Source organism: Epinephelus lanceolatus, chromosome 10 (genome assembly GCF_041903045.1).
Source record: "Epinephelus lanceolatus isolate andai-2023 chromosome 10, ASM4190304v1, whole genome shotgun sequence".
NCBI lineage: Eukaryota > Metazoa > Chordata > Actinopteri > Perciformes > Serranidae > Epinephelus > Epinephelus lanceolatus.
This window is the reverse complement of record NC_135743.1, coordinates 43,867,501-43,891,822: the sequence shown is the minus strand read 5'-3', so window position 1 is coordinate 43,891,822 and position 24,322 is coordinate 43,867,501. Positions and strand designations below refer to the sequence as shown.

General features: G+C 40.4%; 1 protein-coding gene across 6 annotated transcripts in view; it reads right to left on the bottom strand.

Annotated features, from left to right (window-relative positions):
- zufsp (zinc finger containing ubiquitin peptidase 1) overlaps window positions 1-24,322 on the bottom strand; it is a 61,274-nt gene that overhangs the window by 29,324 nt on the left and 7,628 nt on the right. For 3 of the 6 annotated variants that reach the window (XM_033638951.2, XM_078172025.1, XM_078172023.1), the window contains exons 2-7: window positions 20,616-21,168; window positions 20,422-20,523; window positions 19,485-19,541; window positions 10,951-11,061; window positions 10,712-10,821; window positions 8,861-9,029 (exon numbers count right to left, since the gene is read on the bottom strand). In XM_033638951.2, coding sequence (XP_033494842.1) covers window positions 8,861-9,029; window positions 10,712-10,821; window positions 10,951-11,061; window positions 19,485-19,541; window positions 20,422-20,523; window positions 20,616-21,159 — 1,093 coding nt within the window. In that variant the 5' untranslated portion in view covers window positions 21,160-21,168. Of the gene's footprint in view, window positions 1-8,860; window positions 9,030-10,711; window positions 10,822-10,950; window positions 11,062-19,484; window positions 19,542-20,421; window positions 20,524-20,615; window positions 21,169-21,736; window positions 21,755-24,322 lie in introns of those variants that run through there. The other 3 variants (XR_013492244.1, XM_033638953.2, XM_078172024.1) reach the window with 2 other exon arrangements.

Here is a 24,322-nt window from a genome sequence, read left to right as displayed (position 1 = left end):
TGGTTGCTGGCTGCAGTATAGGTCATAAACCCCGTCCCCTTAATGGTAGCAGATGGGACAGTGACCAAACTAAAAACTTCAGGTACACAACAAATACTCAAATACATTTTGGACAAATATGGTATCTATCAATTAAGGTAGTAGTTCTCATCATGCTGATGTTTGTTCAGGTATTAATTTTTCTTAAATAAGTTTGATTTTAACTAGTAATTTTATGTTAAATTAGAATTACTACCCTGCGACTGTTACCTCCGTGCACCAGCCAAGTTTCCATCCATGTCTGTGAAAACATGGATGCTTCACACACATTTTCGCCCGACAGCACAGAAGATCTATACCAGATCTATAACTTTGACCCCAAAATTCTAATCAGTTTATTCTTCAGTCCAAGTGAAGGTTTGTGTCAAATTTAAGATTAAGATATCATGTTCACAAAATTGAGACAGACAAGGTCACAGTGACCTTGACCCTTTACCACCAAAAACTAATCAGTTCATCATTGGATCCAAGTGAATGTTTGTGCCAAATTTGAATAAATTCTCTCAAGCTAAGATATTATGTTTATGAGAATGAGATGGATTCAAGTTTACAGCAACCTTGTCCATTGACCTCTGACCGGCAAAATCTAATTAGTTCATCCTCAAGTCTAAGTGCATGTTTGTGCCAAATTTAAAGAAAGTCCGTCAAGGTGTTCTTGAGATATCAAATTCACGAAAACGAGACAAACAAGGTCACAGTGACCTTGCCCTTTGACCACCAAAAACTGATCAGTTCATCACTGAGTCCGTGGACATTTCTAACAAATATGAGTTGCGTTTCTGAGATATTGTGTTCATGAGAATTAGATAGACACATGGTCACAGTGACTTTGACCCTCAACCATCAAATTCAAATAGTTCATCTGTGAGTCCAGATGGATGTTTGTGCCTATTTGAGGAAAGACCCTTAATGTGCTCTTGAGATATCACATTCACAAGGATGGGACATGTATGTTTGTATGTACAGATGGATGAACAACCTGAATACATAATGCCTCCGGCCATGGCTATCGTGGAGGCATAACAGAGGGGGACTGAGGTCATGATTGACAGCTGTGTGTGCCAGTTGGTATGCTCTCTATCAGTGACACTGCTGGCAACTGGTCGGACAGATGTATGGGCGGGAACTGCTGCTGCTGCTGCTGCTGCTGCTGCTGTGAGACTGGGATTTCTGTGAGACTGACTGGACTTTACCTATCCAGAATCTCTTGAATCCTAGATTTGACTTTGGTATATTTATTCAAATTGAGTTAAACAGAGGCTATACCAACTTTATTATCAACCTGGGCCAGAAATTTAGCTCTGGATGTATAATTCTATTGGACTTGGATCATCCAGGCTTTAAGCCTTTTAGGCCTTAGGCCTTATTCTGGGCTGAGTCGTTCACTGGACTTGATCTTCATTTTGCCATGCCACCTAAAAGGCGCTCCAACAATAACTCAGAGAAACCCATCGCCATGGCTCAGGTGCGTGAATTACTTGAGCAACAAAAAGACTTCTATAAAAAACTCCTATAACAACAGGAGAAAAACTTTCAACTGTGTGCTGAAATTCTTGTTGATTCCTCTAACAAAAGAGCTGTGGAGCTGCTGAAAGAATTCCTCAGGACTAGTCTGAAATTTAATCATAAGGAATTTCATAACTTTCAAATCCACTGCAAGATATGGGGTTATACATGCAAAGAGACAAGGAATAATGCTGAAACAGTATGCAGTATGTCTCATTTCTCTCAATGACAAAATTGAAGGGCAATCCAGATAACAATATTGTCATTGATGGAAAAAAGAATCAATCAATGAAAAATGGTCCGATTCTGAGGACAAAGTAAAGAAGCTGCTGTCTGAAAAGTGACTAGGAGGGTTTCGCCATCGTCCACCGGGCCAGGTACAGTACAATACAGAACAGGCCCATTTTCGTTAAGTTCCTAAGCTGTTGGGACAAACTGGAGGTCCTCAGCAAGGCCAAAGTCCTGAAAGGCACTGACATCTTCATAACAATAATAATAATGATAATAATAATAATAAACTATTCATATAGTACCTTTAAAAACACAATTAAAAAGTGCTTTACAATAAAACTTAACACTTTAAAACACAAGGAGAATGAAACAAATTCAAAAGAAATAAATGAGAATTAGAGTTATAATATAGCAATAAAATAGACAGCTCAGATAAAATCAGGAAATGTTTTTTCAACTGAGGTATGTTTTCAGGGAGAGACTTAAATGAAGACAGTGACTCAGACAACCTTATAATCTCGGGCAGGTCCATTCTAGAGCTTGGGGCCCTGATTTCAAAAGTTCTGTTCCTTTTAGTCTTTATCGAGCTATTAGGGTGAATGCCATCATGACAGAAAAAAGCTGGACCTTTCCAGAAGAGATTGACACTGTCCACAAAAGCCATGTTATGGGCTACACAGATGAACTCCAACCAGGTATGGAAACTGAGAGTGCAGCTAAAGTGGCTCATGCCAGGGTTAAGAGGGGGGAAGGGACCAACGACAAAAATCCTTTTACTGTGGCCCCTGAGAGTCGAGAAGTCTGGTGAAGTCACATTTTAGTATTGCACTTATCCAAAAACGACACTTCTGATAAAGACACACAGTTTCCATAAGTAGTGCATTAGCAGGGTTTTTCCTGCACAGAGAATTACGAGGTGGCCACCTCCATTAAATTTTGCCTCGCCCCAACTCTTTACAAAAATCTGATGGGTGTCATAAAGGAAAACACTTATTTCTCATAAGTATTGCTCTTGATGGATTTCTGTCATTTGTGGTTGGTGTTTTGTAGCAACTTGTCAGTGTGTTTCCAACAGCCTCTTAGGTCCCAAATGTGGTGTTTTGTGGCAATCCATCAGTGGAGTTAGTGTCATTTTTTTTTTTTTTTTCAATTACAGAGACATCACAGCTGACCAAGTGGATTTTGTTTGTGAACCTGACCACACATTAAAGCCACAGTTAACTTTTATAAAAATAACTTTTTTTCATATTTGCAATAAATGTCACATTAGAATCATGAGCAATGTAGCAGGTGGAGCAAATGTACGCCCATAATTCAATTAGGGTGAGCAAAATAATGGTTTTGATACCCTACTTTAAATTTTTAAATCTTATCATCATACAATTATTATTATTTAACAACGATCAAGCTGAAGATCAATTTGAGTAAGTAAAGTAAGTAAATATTTCTTTTGACCATGTCGGTTGATACACATACTGTGGAGTGCAAAATCTTCACATTTCTTCAGCAAACGAAAACACACAGAATCACTTGAGTTTGAAGAAAGGGCAAATGTTGGCTGAAATCAGGGCCCAATTATAGGCTTACAGCCACAGTCTACATCTGGTAAAACAGACTATGATATGCCACACCTGTCAGGTGGATGGATTATCTATCTCAGAAATATATCTCTTGAGTGCATAATAATTGTCTTTGACCTATAACTTAAACCTGTGAAAAAAGGGGGTAAAAAAAAAGTGTTGCATTTAAAGTTTTGTTTAGTGTATATTATATTCCATTTCTGCCAACATATCCCCCTAAATCCTACACACTTGACCTAAATTGGAATTAATGGATTTCTGCATCATCTTAATGACAGACTTTTCAGAATTAACATTCCAATTAGATTTCAAAAAATGTACTATATCATAACATATACTGATATTGGGTTAATGAGATTACAGATTCCAAATTAAGTGCAACAGTATTTTCAGAAATCTTGAAAATGTTTGGAAGTAACTGAAGTGGAAACCCTACATCTCGTTTTCATGAACATCTAAATATACTGCGCACTTGCAACCACAAAAAAACAAACCAAAAGTGCACCACCACTCCTTGGTCACTGTGCAAAACACACTTAGCTAGGGTTGGGCGATAATACGATAATAAGGTATCTAGCGGTATCTAAAAATAGCAACGTTATCAGTTCATGGAAAAAAAAAAAAAATCTGCCATGCATATAGGCCTATAGGGGCCTGATATAATTTTAAATATAATTTATTTCATGCCTAAATAATGAGTGTTTGTCCAGCACCTATGTATGTGTGGTTGAGTTTTCAATTTAATACTAGGGATGCACTGAAATGAAAATTTGTGGCCGAAGCCGAATAAAATTAAATGCTTGGCTGAATACCGAGTACCGAATACCGAATGCCGTTGTTTAGTTTTTCATTAGTTTTGCAGATGAACCCCCTCCAGATTAGTGTTGTCACGGTACCAAAATTGGGACCCACGGTACGATACCAGTGAAAGTATCACAGTTCTGAGCAGTATCATGATACCACAGCGAAAATGAGGCAGATGTGCCTTTTGTCATTTATAAAAAGATAAATCACTTTTCTATAATACATCAATGATATTTCAATGGAATAAATTACTTATTGACTTATTCATACTTCAAAAACAGTATCAATAAGTGATTAACATAGCGGGGATCGAAATAAAATAAATAAATAAAATAAAAATCAACCAGCCACCCTCCTCCCCTGACAAGTAAAGAACAGTCCCTTAAGTGCGCTGAGGTTTGTGGAAATGTGAACGGCTCGTTTCCCCTCTGACACGTCACATACCTGTGTGCCGCCACGGCTCGGCTGTCCAGGTACTTTTGAGCAGTCATGACACCAAGAAGAGGAAATTATTGGACCTGGAGCCGGACTTCTCCGTCGCCAGTAAGCCGTTATCTTGCGCCGTGGAGCACTATGGCCGCCGTATTTGACAGGAATACATTCCTGTCTGTGCCTGTGACCCCCGTTCAACCCACAACCGGCAGGATTCGCCTTTCGTTTCTGCTGCTGGTTGAAATCTGTACTCCCACAGCTGCTCCTGAATGATTTCTTTTGCTCGCACAAAACTATTTTTAGTCGCAAATGCGAGTAAAATGCTCACACCGTAGAGCTCTGTGGAAAACAAATCACTGTGTTTTAGTACCGCAGTCTACCGTTGGTACCAGTATACCCTGCAACACTACTCTAGATGGTTCAGTATTACATTCTTTGCAAACCACTTTTCTTCTATCACTCTCCAACACTTTGAAATATCGCCGCACTGCCGACATTTTAATCCAGTATCTTTGATTTTACTCCGTCCGTCACCGCATGCTGTTTGATTGCGTCATCAAAACACGCCGCTATTATTCGGCCTTGCTTTTCACTTACTCCACCGAATACCGAATGTGTGTATTTTTGCAATATTCCGCCGAATATATTCGGTTACCGAATATTCGGTGCATCCCTATTTAATACTATCACAATTCAAAACTAATAGTAGGCTATAATGTTTCTCTTTTAACTGCCCTTAACTGTTGTCAGGAGATGACATTTGGTAAAGTTTTTGGATGTGACGTCGTCACGTGACAGCTCAGACGTGAGAAAGAGAAGAAAAGATGGCAAGCCGTGCATCAAGCGAGTTGGTCCCAAAAAAAAAAAAAAAAAACCCACACAACTTCTGCAAGCAGCAGTAGCAGGTCCAATGGCCATCAGAGTGGAGGAGGGAGAAGCACAACCCGAACCACCCAGCACCGCGGCCAAAGTTGTCAATCCACTATGTGCCCTGCTCCAACCGGATAAAGTAAACATGCTGTTTTTTTGGCGAAAAACCTTGAATAGTTTTGAAGCATAGGATGCTGCTATAGTTATCACTATAACTTCGTTTTTTTTTTCATTTTCAATGAGGAGTAGCCTGTTCTAACGGACAGAAAAGTTCGGACTTGGAGAGGGTGAAGTATTTCCCATTGCCTTCTCAGGATAGGATTATATATGCCCATTTTCGGTTATACCTTGTTATTTATTGTTCTGTTTTTCTTATTTGAGAAGCCCTACTGAATGCTGTAGAGCTGTGCTTTAATTTATTTGATTTATGTTGATAGGTTCTAAAAGTAAACCAACGGACAGTACCCGTTGCGGTCTCAGGATACGCTGTATAGCACACATTATCGTTACTGCCTTTGTTAATTATTGTTACTTTTTATTATTTGATAAGCCTGTAAGTATTGGTTGCTATAGGGCTGTGTTTTAATTTAATTGATCTGTGTCGATTACTGTAGTGGAAGTGGACCGTAGCCCACAGACAATTTGTCGTTATTTCATTCTGTTTGGTTGACTGCTGCATTTGCATTTTTTAAAAAATATTTATTAATAAAAGTTGTTAATGTTGTACATGTTTTGTTGTTATTTTTTCAGTATTCTTAGGCCTATGTAATGTTTGCTATTCTGTTTCTGAACAGTATAGGCGCAAGCCGACATTTTGGCGACTCCCTCTGAGCCCTTCAAAGTAATTTTTAATTAGTCACGGTAATAGTGTATACCCGGGAAAATGTGGGGAAGGTTTAACGGTAACAAAATTTGGATACCGCCCAACTCTACACTTAGCATTTTAAACCTTGTGTGGTGGTATCTAGAACATGGTTTAAGAAAAATGTTCACCAAAACGCTAGTCGGCGGTGGACTCTATTAAGTGCTGTAAAGTTTAGTTGATTCAAAACACACATTAAATATGGCTTAATAGAGACAATTTCAAACACAAGTATGCAAATTGGCTTCACTATAAATTGCAGCATTGACAGACAAACACTTGTCTTTATCTTAACACATTTCCCCCACCAATACAACATGCTAACGTTATTAGTACAAGTCTATGGCATTTTACATTGTATAATTTAGCCTAGCTGCCAGCAATCTTTCACTCTTCTCATATAAAACCAGGGACAACAGCAACATGTAACAAAGGTAACGGTGGGGCGTCAGTGGATTAGTGGATAGAGCAGGCGCCCCATGTACAAGGCTGTTGCCGCAGCGGCCCGGGTTCGACTCCGGCCTGTGGCCCTTTGCTGCATGTCATTCCCTCTCTCTCTCCCCCTTCACACTCAGCTGTCCTATCAATTAAAGGCAAAAATGCCTAAAAAATATCTTTAAAAAAAACAGCAAAGGTAACGGCACATAATTTGACTCCATTACAACTCACAAGATTCACCGACAAAACAACTGTCTTATACTAAACATGTTTTCCAAGCAAATACAACATGTTAACGTTAATAGCGCCAGCCTATGGCATTTTACATTGTATAAATTAGCCTAGCAACTAACGTTAGCAATCTTTCCTTGTCTCATATAAAGCCAGGGACAACAGCAACATTTAACAAAGGTAACAGCACTCAATTTGGCTCCATTACAACTCACAAGATTCACCGACAAAACAGCTGTCACACTAAACACGTTTTCCAAAAAATACAACATGCTAACGTTATTAGCGCCAGCTTGTGGCATTTTACGTTGTATAAATTAGCCTAGCGACGAGCGGAGATTTCCTCTGTTCATATGAAGCCAGTATGAATCCCGAAGTATAAATCCCTAAAGGATAAATCACACACAAGACTTAAAATGCTATTTTGTGGAGGCCTTAATGTCTTCACAATTTATTGTTTCTTATCTGTGAAATACAAGTAAATACAAGCTTTGTTTCCACTGAGGGAAATGGTGTCAGTATACAGAAACAGAAAGGAGGTCTGCATCACCGCAACGCTGAGAATTAGGGTGGACGAGTTTAACGTTGTGTAAACCAAGGGGGTGTTTTAAAAACACCCCCATTTCCACAGTTAACTTAGCCTGTCCCTCCTGCTGCAGGAAATAATGGATTAATCCTGGAAAGCTACTGATGTAGCACTTTTCTCCTTATGAGAGGAACACGGCGATTATTCGACTAATGAGAATTTGGTCGGATGAGAGCATATCGACCAAATAATCAACTAGTCGGCCAGGAGACTACAGCCCTACTGTTAGCATGACTACTTTTTTTTGGTTCAGTTGTAAGAGAGACTGACGGGAAATGGGAAAAATAAAATCATAACAGCAGCAGATTTACATTTTGATATTTTAAATGACTTAAGTAGTAAAAGTGGCTGTCCCAGCTTCATATAGGAGTCCCCAACTAAGAATTTAAATATTCAAATCTGATTGGTCAAGTCTTGCCTAATGTCAACTGATCACTGATTTTTTTTTGTTTGTTTGTTTTTAATGCTCATTGATCTATATTCTCATTCTTTTTTCCACACCGCACACAAGAGTTGGACATAATTAAACAATTTGTGGACCTTGGGAGGCAGCTTAAGTTTCCTGAGCATATTGCAAGGATGTCACTCAGGCCAGATTTGGTCTTAACATCTGACTCCACAAAGCAAGTTGTGCTTCTAGAACTTACAGTCCCCTGGGAAGACCAGATGGAAGGCCAAATACCTTGAGCTGCTAGAGGCCTGTAGGTAGATTGATTGGAGGGCCCACAGGGCACCAATCGAGGTGGGCTGCAGGGGTTTCCCAGGGCAATCTATGCACTGGGCACCCAGGCTCCTTGGCATTAGAGGGTAGCAGGGGAGGAAAGCCACAAGAAACCTTGGTGAAGATGCAGAAAAAGCCACAAAGTGGCTGTGGATCAAGCGGGCAGATGTGGTGGGACTGATCTCCCCCGGCTGGGTCACCCAGGTGAGGCTGTCTGATGATCTAAGACACGCAACACCCTATGACCCTTGGTTCATCACAGATTATGTGTCCAAGCCATGCCACCTAGGTGTTTCTAATAACTGTCTTCATGACTCTGCATAAGAATGTAGAACTTTCAACTTTCTCCCATCCACAAAGCTGTTTTTTTTAACTTTCACTCAACTTTGCTGTGTAGTGCACAAAATATCAAAGTCAGTGATAGAGACACAGAGAAGACTGTAATGGATGACTCAGTTGACTAAACCCACAAAAACAACACCCCATGAGTGTATTCCTTTAAACCAGGGTGTCAGTGTTGCTTTTGCAGGGTTGAGGTTGCAGGTCATGCACAAACATACCCTGAGTTCTGGTTCTGCCGTCATCAATCCCTGAGGCCAGAGACTCCATCATCTCAGCTCTCTTACAGTGAAACTCTGCAGGGGTAATAAGGCCCCTGGCTACAGCTCTCTCCATGGTCCTCTCCATCTGTCTACAGTAGCCCCCTCTGCCGTCCACTCCAAACTGCCTCTGCACAAACAGCATACCATACATCAGGCTGACAGACTGGAGTCTTGTTTAAGTGTAAGACTGAAAGTGTTCAGATACTCAAACATGTGCTACTGCATTACATGTATACAGAGAGAAACCACAAGCTTCTGACAGTCCACACACACAGCAGAGGAAAAATCATGACAACACATGGCTGTTTAGACACAACACTAGTAAACTACAAAACTGGGTGTGGAAACAGGTTTGTTGATCACTGAATGACTACTAGGGGTCTGGGAAAAAAAATTAATACAGCATAGTATCCCAATATTTTTGTGTGGCAATATCGCATCATCACACAGTGCTAAGTATCGATTTTTTAATTACATAAATTATTAATATTATAAATACAAATTAAACTTTTGGTAGCCTACTTGTCTTTTCAGTTCACTGAATACATTATGCTGCAAAAAAAAGACTGGAGTGAGATGAACAGACTAAAAACTTTTTCTTATTAGATAAAACAGATGTTGACAAAGTTTTCCTTTGGGGACATAATTCATAGTTGAAAACAGGTAATTAATCGAAAGATATCGCAATATATTTTAGCACAATACTCAGCATACTGCAACATGTTTAAAATAGCAGTAATATTGTATCATGACTTAAGTATCATGATAATATCATATCCTGGAGCCTCTGATGATTCCCACCCCTAATGACTACATCAACTTTTATTTTGAAATGTAAACCTGAGCTCCAATATGTTTGACTTCAGAAACATTAAAATTGTTTAGTCACCTGTAACAAAAACCCCTGTTGAAGCTGTAAATAGTTTTAAGTTCTTAGGCATCCAGATCACAGACTCCCTCTCCTGGTCCCTGAACATCAATTGTGTTATCAAAAAGGCACAACAGAGACTTTACTCTCTGAGGTGTCTGAGGAAACATGGCATGTCCACAAAAACCCTCATCAACTTCTACCTGTCCACAATAGAAAGCATCTTGACTGGATGCACACTGGTATGTAGGGCTGGGCGATATGGCCTAAAAATAACATTTCTAATCTTTTCACACCACACTTAATTTACGATTTTAAACATAGTTTTTTTTTTCTTTCTTAAAAACAAACTACTGAAGACAATGGAAAAACTTTTAACCAAATTTAAGAAAAGCTATTTCCATTGCCCCCTTCCTCCTGATTTTTTGCATCCACGGTGCAAGAAGGGTGGTGTTTTTTGAAAAGCAGTGGAAGCTCAAATTGTGTTTCTATCGAGCTGAAGCTGAGCAAAGTGGCACACAGGAAAGATCAGCCACAGTTCTAAGAAACTTGTATGACACACAAATCTTGTACATTTTTCATTTACGTGCAGCACTCATTGTTAGTGTTGAGTGGCTCTGACTAAGATGGAAAGAAAAGTGGAAACTTGTGTGCTGACTGCTGTTGAAACTGGATGTGTGTTACTGAACTTGTGCACAGAGCCTATTGAAAGCTCTCAGCAGTATGGAAAGTAGAGAAGAGATCATCATTCACCCAGCTGATAAGTAAGGGTTAATGCCCAACAAGGTGTTCATTATCTCCGCTGCATGTCAGGCAGTTCTGGCCTCCCTGATTATAAAAACTCAAAGAGCATTATCCTGCTTGTTCCATGGTCATTTGCCAAAGAAAAAGAAAACTGAGAGGGAATATAATTTGACAGTATGTTTAACAAGAATCCAGACCTGCAGCTTCTTGAACTCCTCTCTTTCCTGCCAGGCCTCCTTCTGCCTCCTCCTCTGCTCTTCCTCCTGCTGAAGCTGTCTAGCCAGCTTCAGGTCTGACCCCAGTCTCTCTGTAGCGACACATGTAAACCAAAGGCTTAGAAATGTATAAGCTGAGTGTGCATCAGATCAGACAGATACATAAAACGGATTGAGAAAAGTGCAATAGAGTAAGCAGGGAGGTATGAATATATGCCCACCTGCAGAGTTCACAGCTGCTCTGTTATCTAAATGCAGTTCCACATGTTCCTGCAGAGAGAAGCCGTCACTGCAGACAACAGAGCACAGAGGGCACTCAAATCTTTTCTCTCCTACAAAAAAGATCATAAACTTCATTTAAATCCAGTTATTGCAAGCTTATTTCATATGGGGGGGTTAACAACAGAGAGAGACAGGCTAATGGTCTTTTTTATCTGGTCCAGTCCGTGTCATCCTTTAATAGTCAGATTAAATTATGTTATACCATGGCCTGGGTGAATACTCCATTCTGATTGGCTGTAGGGTTTCCATTAAAACCTAAGTAATTCCAGTAAAACTGTCTGTTAATTAGGGGTGTAACGCTTCACAAAATTCACGGTTTGGTTCAATACAATACGTGGCGTCACGGTTCGGTAAAGTAAAAGAAAAGTAAAAATGCCAGAGAAACTGCCTTGATTTTTAAAAATTTAATTTATGAAAACTAAAATAATTGGGATTTTGTTTTTTGTACAAAGCAGAAACTACGGTCAGGGTAAAATGGGCTCCGTAAAGTCTGGGTAAAGCAAAATCAGTGATTCGTTGTAAACACATCATACATGTTGGAAAATACTTGTTGAAAGTAGTGTTGGGCAGTATCTAAATTTTGTTACCGTTAAACCTTCCCCAAAATGTCTGCTTGCACCTATAACGTTCAGAAACAGAATAGCAAACATTACATAGGCCTAAGAATACTGAAAAATAACAACAAAACATGTACAACATTAACAACTTTTATTAATAAATATTTAAAAAAGTGCAAATGCAGCAGTCAACCAAACAGAATGAAATAACAACAAATTGTCTGTGGGCTACAGTCCACTTCCAGTACAGTAATCAACACAGATCAATTAAATTAATACACAGCCCTATATGATCCAATACCTATAGGCTTTTCAAATAATAAAAAGTAACAATAATTAACAAAGGCAGTAACGATAATGTGTGCTATACAGCGTATCCTGAGACCGCAACGGGTACTGTCAGTTGGTTTACTTTTAGAACCTATCAACATAAATCAAATAAATTAAAGCACAGCTCTACAGCATCCAGCACGAGGGCTTATCAAGTAAGAAAAACAGAACAATAAATAACAAGGCATAACCAAAAATGGGCATATATAATCCTATCCTGAGAAGGCAACGGGAAATACTGTTCGTTGGTTTATTTTTATTTTATTTTATTTATTTAAGTTAGGAGGGACAGTGCACATTAATGAACATTTATATGTAAATATGCCGGATTATAGCCCCAGGCTAATTTTCATCCGTAGTCCCTTGGCAGGTTGATCTTACAGAGTAGTAAAAAAAAAAAAAAAAAAACGTTAGAAGAAAGGAAAAAAAGAAAAACATGAGATAGTGAATACATTAGTTCACCGAGGACAAAAAGAGAAAAAATACATACCATATAAGAGAAAACATAACAACATGGTGTACAAACATCAAAAACCGGGGCCATTGAGGTGAATGTCTGTCCAGTCCAGTGTATGAAATTGAGTCCAAATAAAGTGCTATGTGCTGTGGTTATTGCATGATGCCCATATTGACGTATGTGGATATAAAAAAAAAAAAGAAGAAAAAAAAAAAAGACAATAAACAACAACGACAGTAATTGAGTCCACATAGAATTCTATGTCAGAGTTATTGCACAATGCCCATAGACCACATATTTCAAGTATTTCCGCTATAAGTGCCAGTGCTGATAGATAAATATACATATAGACCAATGGTCACATTTCACAAAGTGCTAAGTGCAGGTGATATTGCACTATGCCCATGATGTGCTACATGCTAATATTTGACTGAAGAATATACTACCCATGATTACATATTTGATTGTTTCTGAGCCACAGTTTTAAGTGACCCTTGAAAATAGCAAGGCTGGAGCTTTCTCTGATTGAGGGTGGTAAGGAGTTCCATAAGGTGCTTCCTCTGAAAGACAGAGCATTTTGACCAACGGAGGTATGTCTCAGTGGCACCTTGCAGTCACCTCTAACAGTGGCTCTAGTAGTTCGAGTCGAGGAGTTATCGATTGTCATTTGTATAATGTGTTCGGACAGTGGCGGTGGAGCCAACCCATGTAAAACTTTAGAGCCTACTTTTAGTTTGAAAAGTTCACCCTCTCCAAGTCCAAACTTTTCTGTCCATCATTGAAAATGAAATAAAAACAAAGTATAATGATAACTATAGCAGCATCCTATGCTTCAAAACTATTCAAGGTTTTTCGCCAGAAAAACCAGCATGTTTACTTTTTCTGGCTGGAGCAGGGCACGTAGTGGATTGACAACTTTGGCCGCGGTGCTGGGTGGTTCGGGTTGCGCTTCTCCCTCCTCCACTCTGATGGCCACTGGACCTGCCGCTGCTGCTTGCAGAAGTTGTTAAGTTGTGTATTTGTTTTGGGACCAACTCGCTTGATGTGCGGCTTGCCATCCTTTCTTCTCTTTCTCACGTCCGAGCTGCCACGTGACAACGTCACACTGGTGTAATTTTTAGTGGGGACGGTGGGGTCGTGTCCACACCAATACCCAGCGAGTGCTGAAATGTCCCCACCCATAATCTGGTACACAAACGGTTAACCACTAGTCGCTCCTCATATACCGCTGAAAAGCTTGTGACAGGATTCCCCATCCAATCCAAGCAAGTTTAGCTCAAAGCCCCGCCCTTGAATGAAAAACTACGTTTTCATTGGCTGAGATGTCCTCCACCTTCCTGGGAGCTTGAGCTCTGTGCAGCGCACACTTTTCTTCAGAGGCAGGCAAAGCTGAGCTGCTACAGTAGTTAGCGTAAGTTATCAATCTTCGCTCATTACATCAATATACTAAAGTTATTCATCAAAACAACTACGGCTGGGCGATCATACGATCTCAATTCGGGATCGCGATAAAATTTTGATCAATCTCAATTATCAGCATTGGACGTTTTGAATCGACATCATATGGCAAAAGTAAGCGCAACAACAGCATATCATAGTCTGCCGGCTACCGTATGCCGTGCAGGCAGAATACGCCCACTTCTCATTGTAAGCGTGGCTACAGTTGTGACGGGAGGTAAACAGAGAGAGAGAAGTTGGAAAAAGGAGAAAAAATGAGTGAAACTGAAGTCAAGGACAGCAAAAATAATGCAGAACGTGAAAGCGACATCACTGTATCATCCGAAACCAAAGATATTGTTGGAAAAAAGAGATAACGCAACGTCAGTTGTGTGGAAGTGGTTTGGATAACGTTACCTCAAAAGTGACGAGGAGCAGATGAAGCCGGTCTGCAAAATATGTCGGCGGTTGGTACCAACCAGGTCGGGAAACACCACAAACCTTTTCAATCACCTGAGACGGCACCATCCCAGTGACTACACAGAGTCAAACTATGTGGCCTCAAGTTGCCCCGACTCCACACACACAGCCTAGCAAGACCCCTTCACCTGCTGTTGGCGTCGCTAGCGGCAGCTTAGCAAAACAACAGTCTATCCAGTCGTGTTTTGCAGCCATTACCCCATATGAGAAGCATTCAAAGCGGTAAGTTAATATACAATGTTTCAATAAGTTAAAGCTTTTATTTGACATTGCTTCTCGTTCTTTGAGTCTACATATGGCTAAAGGGGAAAAAAACAACCGTAAACGGACAACATGATAAGTGTTGCGTTCAAGGTCCCCCCAAAAAACGGGAGAAAAAAAAGGCCGAATATTCGATTTTTTTTTTTTTTTCACAATCGAATCCCGTGCCATCGAACGAAGCTTCGAATTTTTTGGGTCAGCCCTAAATCCCACATGCAAGGGGCTAGCCATAAGGTTGTTGTTTTCAGCAAGTTGGCCTTGAATAGCTGATGTTGAGCTGTAGAGCTGTGTTTCAGTGAATCTCGTTTCTTCAAGCTCCAATCAGGATGCTCCCTGAACTGGCAGAATCAGCAAAAACTACATATCATGATAAAAATTGAGATCGATCAATATGAAAAAATATATCGTGATAACATTTTTGGCCATATCGCCCAGCCCTAAAAACAACTATTTATCCTTTCTCTATATATTAATATAATCCTATCATCGCCTCAAATATACTCAGAACGTTTTAATTATGCTTGTCATTAATTAGCCGCCAGTTTAGCTAGTGCTAGCTAGTTTATTCTGCTCGATGTAGCCTTCCAGCCATCAGTAGCCCACTTGATCCAACGTCAAGAGGTGGACATCATTGGATCCCTCTTTCCCCTGCATAATCTAGCTAGCTAACTGCTATTGTCGTTATAAGAACAGAGTTGGACTCAGGCTACAAAGTTTCCTCTGTTTTGTTGTTATGGAAATAGCCGAGCCAGCCTAGTAGCTAACTAGTATAGCCTGTGTGTATGTTTAATCCAGATGGCAGCCCAAATAGCAGCCAAAAGAAGAAAGGTGGACGTAAGGAGCTATTTCAGAAGAGTAAGTCGATTTTAAAGAAAATGTTTTCTCAATTGCCAGAGTCAATAATAATCATAGGCTAATAATAATAGCCTACTTAACTAAGCTACTGCCTGGCTACACGTTTTTCCTCACTGTTAATATGCCATGTGTCAACATGCAGGTGACAGAAGCAGTGCCAGGCACTAGTGCAGGCAGAGAAGAGGAAAGTGGAGAGGCAGGGACAGGGTCACAGGTGAGCTAGAATGACTTGGTGATATGTTAGTTAGGCTAGACATAGTACTTTATTGTGACAAATATTAGGCTGATGATTTATTGTATAACAATGGTTCATCAATGTTGATGTGTGTCTGAATTGAGAGCTTTGAATAGACAAATGTCTCACTGCTCATATGACATGGATCCATGTGCAGATGACAGAAGCAGTGGTGTCAGGCACCAGCGCAGGCAGAGGAGAGGAAGGTTGAGAGGCAGGGACAGGGACATAGGTGAGCTTGAACAATAATGACTTGGTGATAGTAGTTAGTTGTTAGATTTAGTATTGTGACAAATGTTGATCTGATGATGTACTGGTTGGTTCATCATCGTCTGTTTGAAATGGGCATTTTGAATAGGCACGTTTCACTGGTCACATGACATGCATCAATGTGTTATTTTAACAGTCTCAGAAGCAGGCCTGCCAGATATTGGCACAAACAGAGCAGCAGAGGACGAGTCACAGGTGAGGCCCAGGCTTATAAGTTACAAGTAAATGTAGATATTACTATACTAGTATATAAACAAGTGGAATGAACGTGTTGCAAGACGCTGTGACCGGACCACTCAAGAAGAGTTTGCCATGCTCCAGCCAATAAAAATAAGATACAGCTACCCATCAGCCAATCCAAAAATAACATACAGCTACCTATCAGCCAATCAGAAAATAGCATTGCTGTATCCGGGTAAGATATAAGTGATCTGACTGCAGCAAGAAGAGGGTGCACACACAAGACGGGGATGCCTTATCACATGTATACAGTAAGTCATCTCATCATTTGATTTTGTAGCCTACTGAATGAAATTACTTGTTGCACAAAAGGAAAACAATGAGAGCTTATGTCAGGGAATATCAGCATTTACTTAACAGTTTGACAAGACCGCATGTCAACTTTAGCCAACAGATCTTTTGTCAACGGGGTGGTGGATTAGTGGGTAAAGCATACGCTTCAGGACGAAGGCTTTTGCCACAGCGGCCCGGGTTCGACTCTGACCTGTGGCCCCCTGCTGCATGTCACTCCCTCTGTCTCTCCCTCTTTCATGCTTACCTGTCTTGTTAACTGTACTGTCAAATAAAGGCTAAAATGCCCCCCAAAAATATTAAAAAAGAATCCTTGCTAATTTCAGCAGCTCTTTTTAAACACATATAGCACAGTTTAAGCTGTATAATTTATTTTCCAAATGTAATAGGATAGTTCAACATATTGCTAGGTTTGTAATGCATACCATACCAAAAGCCTCATACCAAACGGTTCAATACTAATTTGTGCATTGTTACACCCCTACTGTTAACCTTTTTAAATTAATGCACCCATACTCCAACTGAAGTGATATATTTTACTCTTATGTAAATGTTTGCGGTGTATATGTGAAACAGTTTTACAGAGGAAGAGCACTCCATTAGTTTTGTGTGTGTGCATGTGTGTCTTTGGTGGCAGTTATGATAATACAGTAATGAAAGTCAAAAAGAATTCCACTACTCTTTGAAGACAACATAAACAACCTTACCAAAGACAAATACTCAAGTCAGTTACAGTGCCCTCCAAAAGTATTGGAACAGTGAGTCCAATTCGTTTACTTTTGTTGTAGACTGAAAACATTTGGGTTTGACATCAAAAGATGAATATGAGACAAGAGATCAACATTTCAGCTTTCATTTCCAGGTATTTACATCTGGATCTGATACACAACTTAGAAGATAGCATTATTTGTAATGGAACACAAAATTTTTAGGTGAGCAAAAGTATTGGAACATATAAACTTAAAATAGATTAAAGTGAATGAGACTTAATATTTAGTTGCAAATCCTTTGCTTTCAATAACTGCATCAAGCCTGTGACCCATTGACATCACCAAACTTTTGCATTCTTCTTTTGTGATGCTTTTCCAGGCTTTCACCGCAGTCTCTTTCAGTTGTTGTTTGTTTTGGGGGGTTACTCCCTTCAGTCTCCTCTTCAGCAGGTAAAATGCATGCTCTATTGGGTTTAAGTCTGGAGACTGACTTGGCCAGTCTAAAACCTTCCACTTCTTTCCCCTGATGAACTCCTTTGTTGCTTTGGCAGTGTGTTTTGGGTCGTTATCTTGCTGCATGATGAAGGATCTCCCAATCAGTTTGGCTGCATCTTTCTTTAAATTAGCAGACAAAATGTTTCTGTAGACTTCTGAGTTCATTTTGCTGCTGCCATCATGTGTTACATCATCAATGAAGATGAAAGAGCCCATCCCAGAAGAAGCCATGCAAGCCCAAGCCATGACATTACCTCCACCGTGTTTCACAGATGAGCTTGTATGTTTGGGATCATGAGCAGATCCTTTCTTTCTCCAAACTTTCGCCTTTCCATCACTTTGGAAAAAGTTAATCTTTGTCTCATCAGTCCATAAAACTTTTTCCCAGAATTTTTGAGGCTCATCTCTGTACCTTTTGGCAAATTCCAGCCTGGCCTCCTATACTTCTTGCTAATGAGTGGTTTGCATCTTCTGGTGTAGCCTCTGTACTTTTGTTCATGAAGTCTTCTGCGAACAGTAGATTGTGATACCTTCACTCCTGCCCTCTGGAGGTTGTTGCTGATGTCACTAACAGTTGTTTTAAGGTCTTTCTTTACAGCTCTCACAATGTTTCTGTCATCAACTGCTGATGTTTTCCTTGGTCTACCTGTTCGACGTCTGTTGCTTAGTACACCAGTGGTTTCTTTCTTCTTCAGGACATTCCAAATGGTTGTACTGGCTATGGCCAATGTTTGTGCAATGGCTCTGATTGATTGTCCATCTTCTCTCAGATTCACAATTGCTTCTTTTTCACCCATAGACAGCTCTCTGGTTTTCATGTTGGTTCCACCTCTAAATGCAGTCTGCACAGGCAAAACCTATCGTACCCAATCTGAAACTGAGCTCAGACATTCAGTGCTATTTATTGTTTGAATAATCAATGTAATTGGGAGACACCTGGGCAACAAAACACACCTGTCAGTCACATGTTCCAATACTTTTGCTCTCATGAAAAATGGGTGGGTTCAAACAAAAGGTGCTATCTTCTAAGTTGTGTATCAGATCCAGATGTAAATACCTGGAAATGAAAGCTGAAATGTTGATCTCTTGTCCCATATTCATCTTTTGATGTCAAACCCAAATATTTTCAGTCTACAACAAAAATAAAGGAATTGGCCTCACTGTTCCAATACTTTTGGAGGGCACTGTAGATGGGAAGTGTAGCTCACTATAATTGGTCTCCACCTTCCATGCACCCAGAAATGGGTCCTTTAAGTGACTCTTCACACCGCCGCACAACCCTGCAGCTAGTCACCGCAACGCCTGATTTGTTGTGAATGCAGCCTAACCCTGTACCAAGTAGTAGCCAAACCTCTCCAGTCAAACAATGCCTGCATTAAATCCTTTTTGTGCCCAGATGTAGAAAAATAAATTGCTTGCAGCCAATCACACAATTTAATGCAACATGTGATTGGCTCATTATCTCAGCAGCTACAACCCACACAGTCTGTGGTGTGGTAAAGCTGACTGCAGTGTATTTGATGGAGTTGGCATTTCAGGATGCCTAGATGCTGCTAAAATGTTTGAATGTGTGGCTATACTACACACCCGTGGCATCTGGTGGCAATTTACACAACTACATACTTCCACTCACATGATGGGTATCAAATGAAGTATGAAAAAAAAGTATGAAATGAAATACTCTATTGGTATGGGTATCATGGGTATTGGTACTGGTATTGTCTTTTTTTTTTTTAAACTATACTCAGCCTTTAGAGAGGTCATTTTGTTGTTCTACATAGTATGCAGCAACCATAACAAAAGTACTGTGTATATAAACTGAAAATGTTCTTTCAGAGGAGACAAGGAGACACACCTGAGAGACTGCTGGCTGATGGTGATGTCCTGGCTGCTGAACACACCAGTGCTGACCCTGTACAAACACTTAGTCATGAATAAAGATAAATAATGTTCACATACACCGATCAGCCAAAACAATAAAACCACTGACAGTTGAAGTGAACAACACTGATCATCTTGTTACAATGCAATGTTATGTTGGGAAATCTTCATTTCTGACATTCGTGTGGATGCCACCTGATAGACTCCACCGACTTGAACACCAGTGCAAACCAGGCACCCCCCATTATGGCAACAGCACTCCCCAGTAGCTGTGGCCCCCCAGCAGGAAAATGCGCCATGCCACACCACAGAAACTGCTCAGGAGTGGCCCGAGGAAAGTGACAAAGAGCTCAAGGCATCAACCTGGCCTCCAAAATCCTCAGATTCCCATCGGATCAAACATCTGTGGGACATGCTGGTACCCCACCTCACAACCCACAGCACTTAAAAGATCTGAAGTGAACGCCCTGGTGCCAGACACCAAGGGACACCCTCCAGAGGTCCTGTGTCCATGCCTTAACAGGTCAGAGCCAAGTCAGGTCCAAGGAGCACCCACCATGGATTGGGGGTACCTCTGGGGTACCAGCATGTACCTCAAATGTTCGATCAAGTTGGGATCTGGGTATCTGGAGGTGAGGTCGACGTCTTGAGCTCTTTGTTCCGTTCCTCGGGTCATGCCTGAGCAGTTTTTGTGATGTGGCATGGTGCATTGTCTTGCTGGGATTGTATGTGGCTTCATTTTAACAAACAATGAACTCTTCTAATCTCTGCTGATTTGAACTAGTACTGGTGCCCCCTGAGAAATTTGCCCAGATCCCACAAATGAATTGTGTGCTGATGACAATAGGTGACAGAACATAATGTTCTGTACAAAGTAGCAAAGATGCAAATCTAAAAGGCAGAAAAGTTACCTTCAGCTGAGTGCTGTTCCTGTAGATGCAACTCAACATGCTCCTGCAGAATAAAAGAGCTGCTACAGACCAGTGCACACATGGGGCAGGAGAGCAGCTCCTCTGTGACAAATACAGAACAATTCAAGTCAGTTGTGAATTTAAAGTTCAAAATAAAGTTAAAAAAGAAGTTAATAAAGGAAGAGCTAAATCACCTTTTCTTGGGAAAGACAACCGCTTCTGCTTGGCTTTGCTCTGCTCAGATTTAATTCCATTACTGTTCTCATTACAGTGCCCGACAGATTTCTGTCTGGTTTTAGGGATCTGTGTTGTCAAAGTCGAAGTGATAAGTGCAGTCTCTCCAGTTGATGAGCCCTCGCTTTGTATTGTACTATTCTGTTTAGGTCGCATTGAGTCTGTGGTAACACTACAGGCATGGGTGGGTGTTGCTTCACCAGCTGTATCACAGCTATCTCCAGCCAAGCAGGACTCAGGTGTCTGGGGCTTTTTGGTCACAGTTACACCAGTGCTTGTTTCAGCAGAGCAGCCTGAAGTGGATGGGAAATGAGCCTGATCCTGCACTCTGGGCTGCTTCTCTGGATGTGCAGAGCTGATGTGGAAGCAGAGTTCATCGTAGGACACTCCAGACAAGGAACAGAGTGGGCAGTGCATGTCATTTTCCAGGTGGCTGAGAAGGAGATGTGTCTTCATGTCTTCCTCCAACATAATTTCTTCACCACAGATTTCACAGGTCAGCATGGCTGCAGCCTACACACAGAGACAAGTTACTATTACTTTCCTGTGGCTTGTTATCACACCTCAGACTAAAACTAAAAAGGTTTGCACAAGTTGGCACAATTTCAAGTCTATGTTATTACAATTTGCTACTGCTGATTAAAATCATGAATTAGATTTATTGGATAGTGTCCTTTATTAAAGGGAATCTTTGGTATTTTTCAACCTGGACCCTATTTCCTCATGTTTATTTTGACTTTTTTTTGCCTTTATTAGATAGGACAGTCTAAGTGTGAAAGGTTGAGAGAGAGGGGATGACAAGCAGCATGGAATGCCGGCTCTACCCACTAAGCCACTGGGTGCTCCAATTTCCCCATGTTTTTGTGAATAGGTGATTAGGGATGGGCAATATATGGAATATAGTCCATGTATCAATCAATCAATTCAATCAATTTTATTTATAAAGCCCAATATCACAAATCACAATTTGCCTCACAGGGCTTTACAGCATACGACATCCCTCTGTCCTTATGACCCTCACAGCAGATAAGGAAAAACTCCCCAAAAAACCCCTTTAACGGGGAAAAAAAACAGTAGAAACCTCAGGAAGAGCAACTGAGGAGGGATCCCTCTTCCAGGACGGACAGACGTGCAACAGATGTCGTACAGAAGAGATCAGCATAATAAATTAACAGTAATCCGTATGACACAATGAGACAGAGAGAGAGACAGAGAGAGAGAGAGAGATGCAGGTAATAACAGTAGCTTACAACAACATTATTGAAAGTAATAATATTATAGTTCTGGCTACTGTGGTACAATATGTTGAAAGTATGTATTAATATCTGGCAGTATACATGTGTGACAATAGTCATATGTGTATAATAACAGTAGAAGTATGACTAATGACTAATGATGGCAGCAGCAGCAGGAGGCATCTGGCAGGACCACGGCAGCAGCACAACCACACACGTCACGCTGTCCAGGCACCGCTGCAATATGAGTTAATCTGAGAGACAGTGGAGCACAAAGGCTCCGGAGAAGAAGCCGAGTTAGTGACATCCAGAATGGCCGAGTTAGCAAGATGCAGTAATAGAATACGAGAGAGAGAGAAGGAGAGAAGGTGCCCGGTGTATTATAGGGGGGTCCTCCAGCAGACTAGGCCTAAGTCAGCCTAACTAGGGGCTGGTACAGGGCAAGCCTGAGCCAGCCCTAACTAGCTTATAAGCTTATAAGCCTAACTAATAAGCTTTATCAAAGAGGAAAGTCTTAAGTCTAGTCTTAAATGTGGAGACGGTGTCTGCCTCCCGGACCGTAACAAGAAGATGATTCCACAGGAGAGGAGCCTGATAGCTGAAGGCTCTAGCTCCTGATCTGCTTTTGGAGACTTTAGGGACCACGAGTAACCCTGCGTTCTCAGAGCGCAGTGTTCTGATGGGATAATATGGCACTATGAGCTCACTAAGATATGACGGAGCTTGACCATTTAGAGCTTTATAAGTTAACAGTAGGATTTTTAATTCAATTCTGGATTTTACAGGGAGCCAGTGCAGAGAAGCTAAAACAGGAGAAATATGATCTTGTTTCTTAGTTCCTGTTAGTACACGTGCTGCTGCATTCTGAATTAGCTGGAGAGTTTTTAAGGACTTACTAGAGCTACCTGATAATAGAGAGTTACAGTAATCCAGCCTAGAGGTAACAAAAGCGTGGACCAATTTTTCTGCATCTTTTCGGGTCAGGATAGGCCTAATTTTCGCAATATTACGCAGATGAAAAAATGCAGTCTGTGAGGTTTGTTTTAAATGAGAATTAAAAGACAAATCTTGATCAAATATTACTCCAAGGTTTCTTACGGTAGTGCTAGAGGCCAGAGCAATGCCATCTAGAGAAACTATGTCATCAGATAAAGAGTCTCTGAGTTGTTTGGGGCCAAGAACAATAACTTAACTTTGTCTGAATTTAACATCAGAAAATTGGTGCTCATCCAAGTTTTTATGTCTTTAAGGCAGTTATGGAGTTTAGTTAATTGATTACTTTCTTCTGGCTTCATCGATAAATACAACTGAGTATCATCCGCATAACAATGGAAATTTATAGAGTGATTTCTAATGATGTTACCTAAAGGAAGCATATATAGAGTAAATAGGATTGGTCCGAGCACAGAACCTTGCGGAACTCCAAAACAAACTTTGGTACATAAAGATGATTCATTATGAACGTCAACAAACTGAAAACAATCAGATAAACAAGATTTAAACCAGCTTAGTGCAGAACCTTTTAGGCCAATTAAGTGATCCAGCCTCTGCAGTAGAATTTGATGGTCAATTGTGTCAAACGCCGCACTAAGATCTAATAAAACAAGTACAGAGACAAGTCCTTTGTTTGAAGCAATCAGAAGGTCATTTGTAATTTTAACTAGTGCTGTCTCAGTGCTATGATGCACTCTAAATCCTGACTGAAATTCCTCAAATAAATTATTATCATGGAGAAAATCACACAGCTGGTCTGCGACTACTTTCTCAAGGATCTTTGACATAAAGGGAAGATTAGATATTGGTCTATAGTTGGCTAACACCTCTGGATCCAGGGTGGGCTTTTTTAGTAGAGGTTTACTTACAGCTACCTTAAAAGACTGTGGTACATAGCCTGTTAATAAGGATATATTGATCATATCTAATATATGAGTGTTAACTAAAGGAAAGACCTCCTTAAGTAGCCTAGTTGGGATGGGATCTAAGAGACATGTTGATGATTTAGATGAAGAAATCACTGCTGTCAATTCTTGAAGAGAAATTGGGGAGAAGCGATCTAAATATATATTAGGTCTTACAGCTGTGTTTGAGGTTAGATAGGTACTATCTGAGGACAGAAGGTCATGAATTTTGCCTCTAATAGTTAGAATTTTGTCATTAAAAAAGCTCATAAAATCATTACTGCTAAGGGCTAAAGGAATACAAGGCTCAAAAGAGCTTTGACTCTCAGTCAGCCTGGCTACAGTGCTGAAAAGAAACCTGGGGTTGTTCTTGTTTTCTTCTGTTAATGCTGAGTAATAGCTTGCTCTGGCATTGCGGAGGCCCCTCTTATAAGTTTTGAGACTGTCCGTCCAGATTAAATGAGATTCTTCCAGTTTGTTCAATCGCCAATTCCTTTCAAATTTTCGCGATATTTATTTTAACTTACGGGTTTG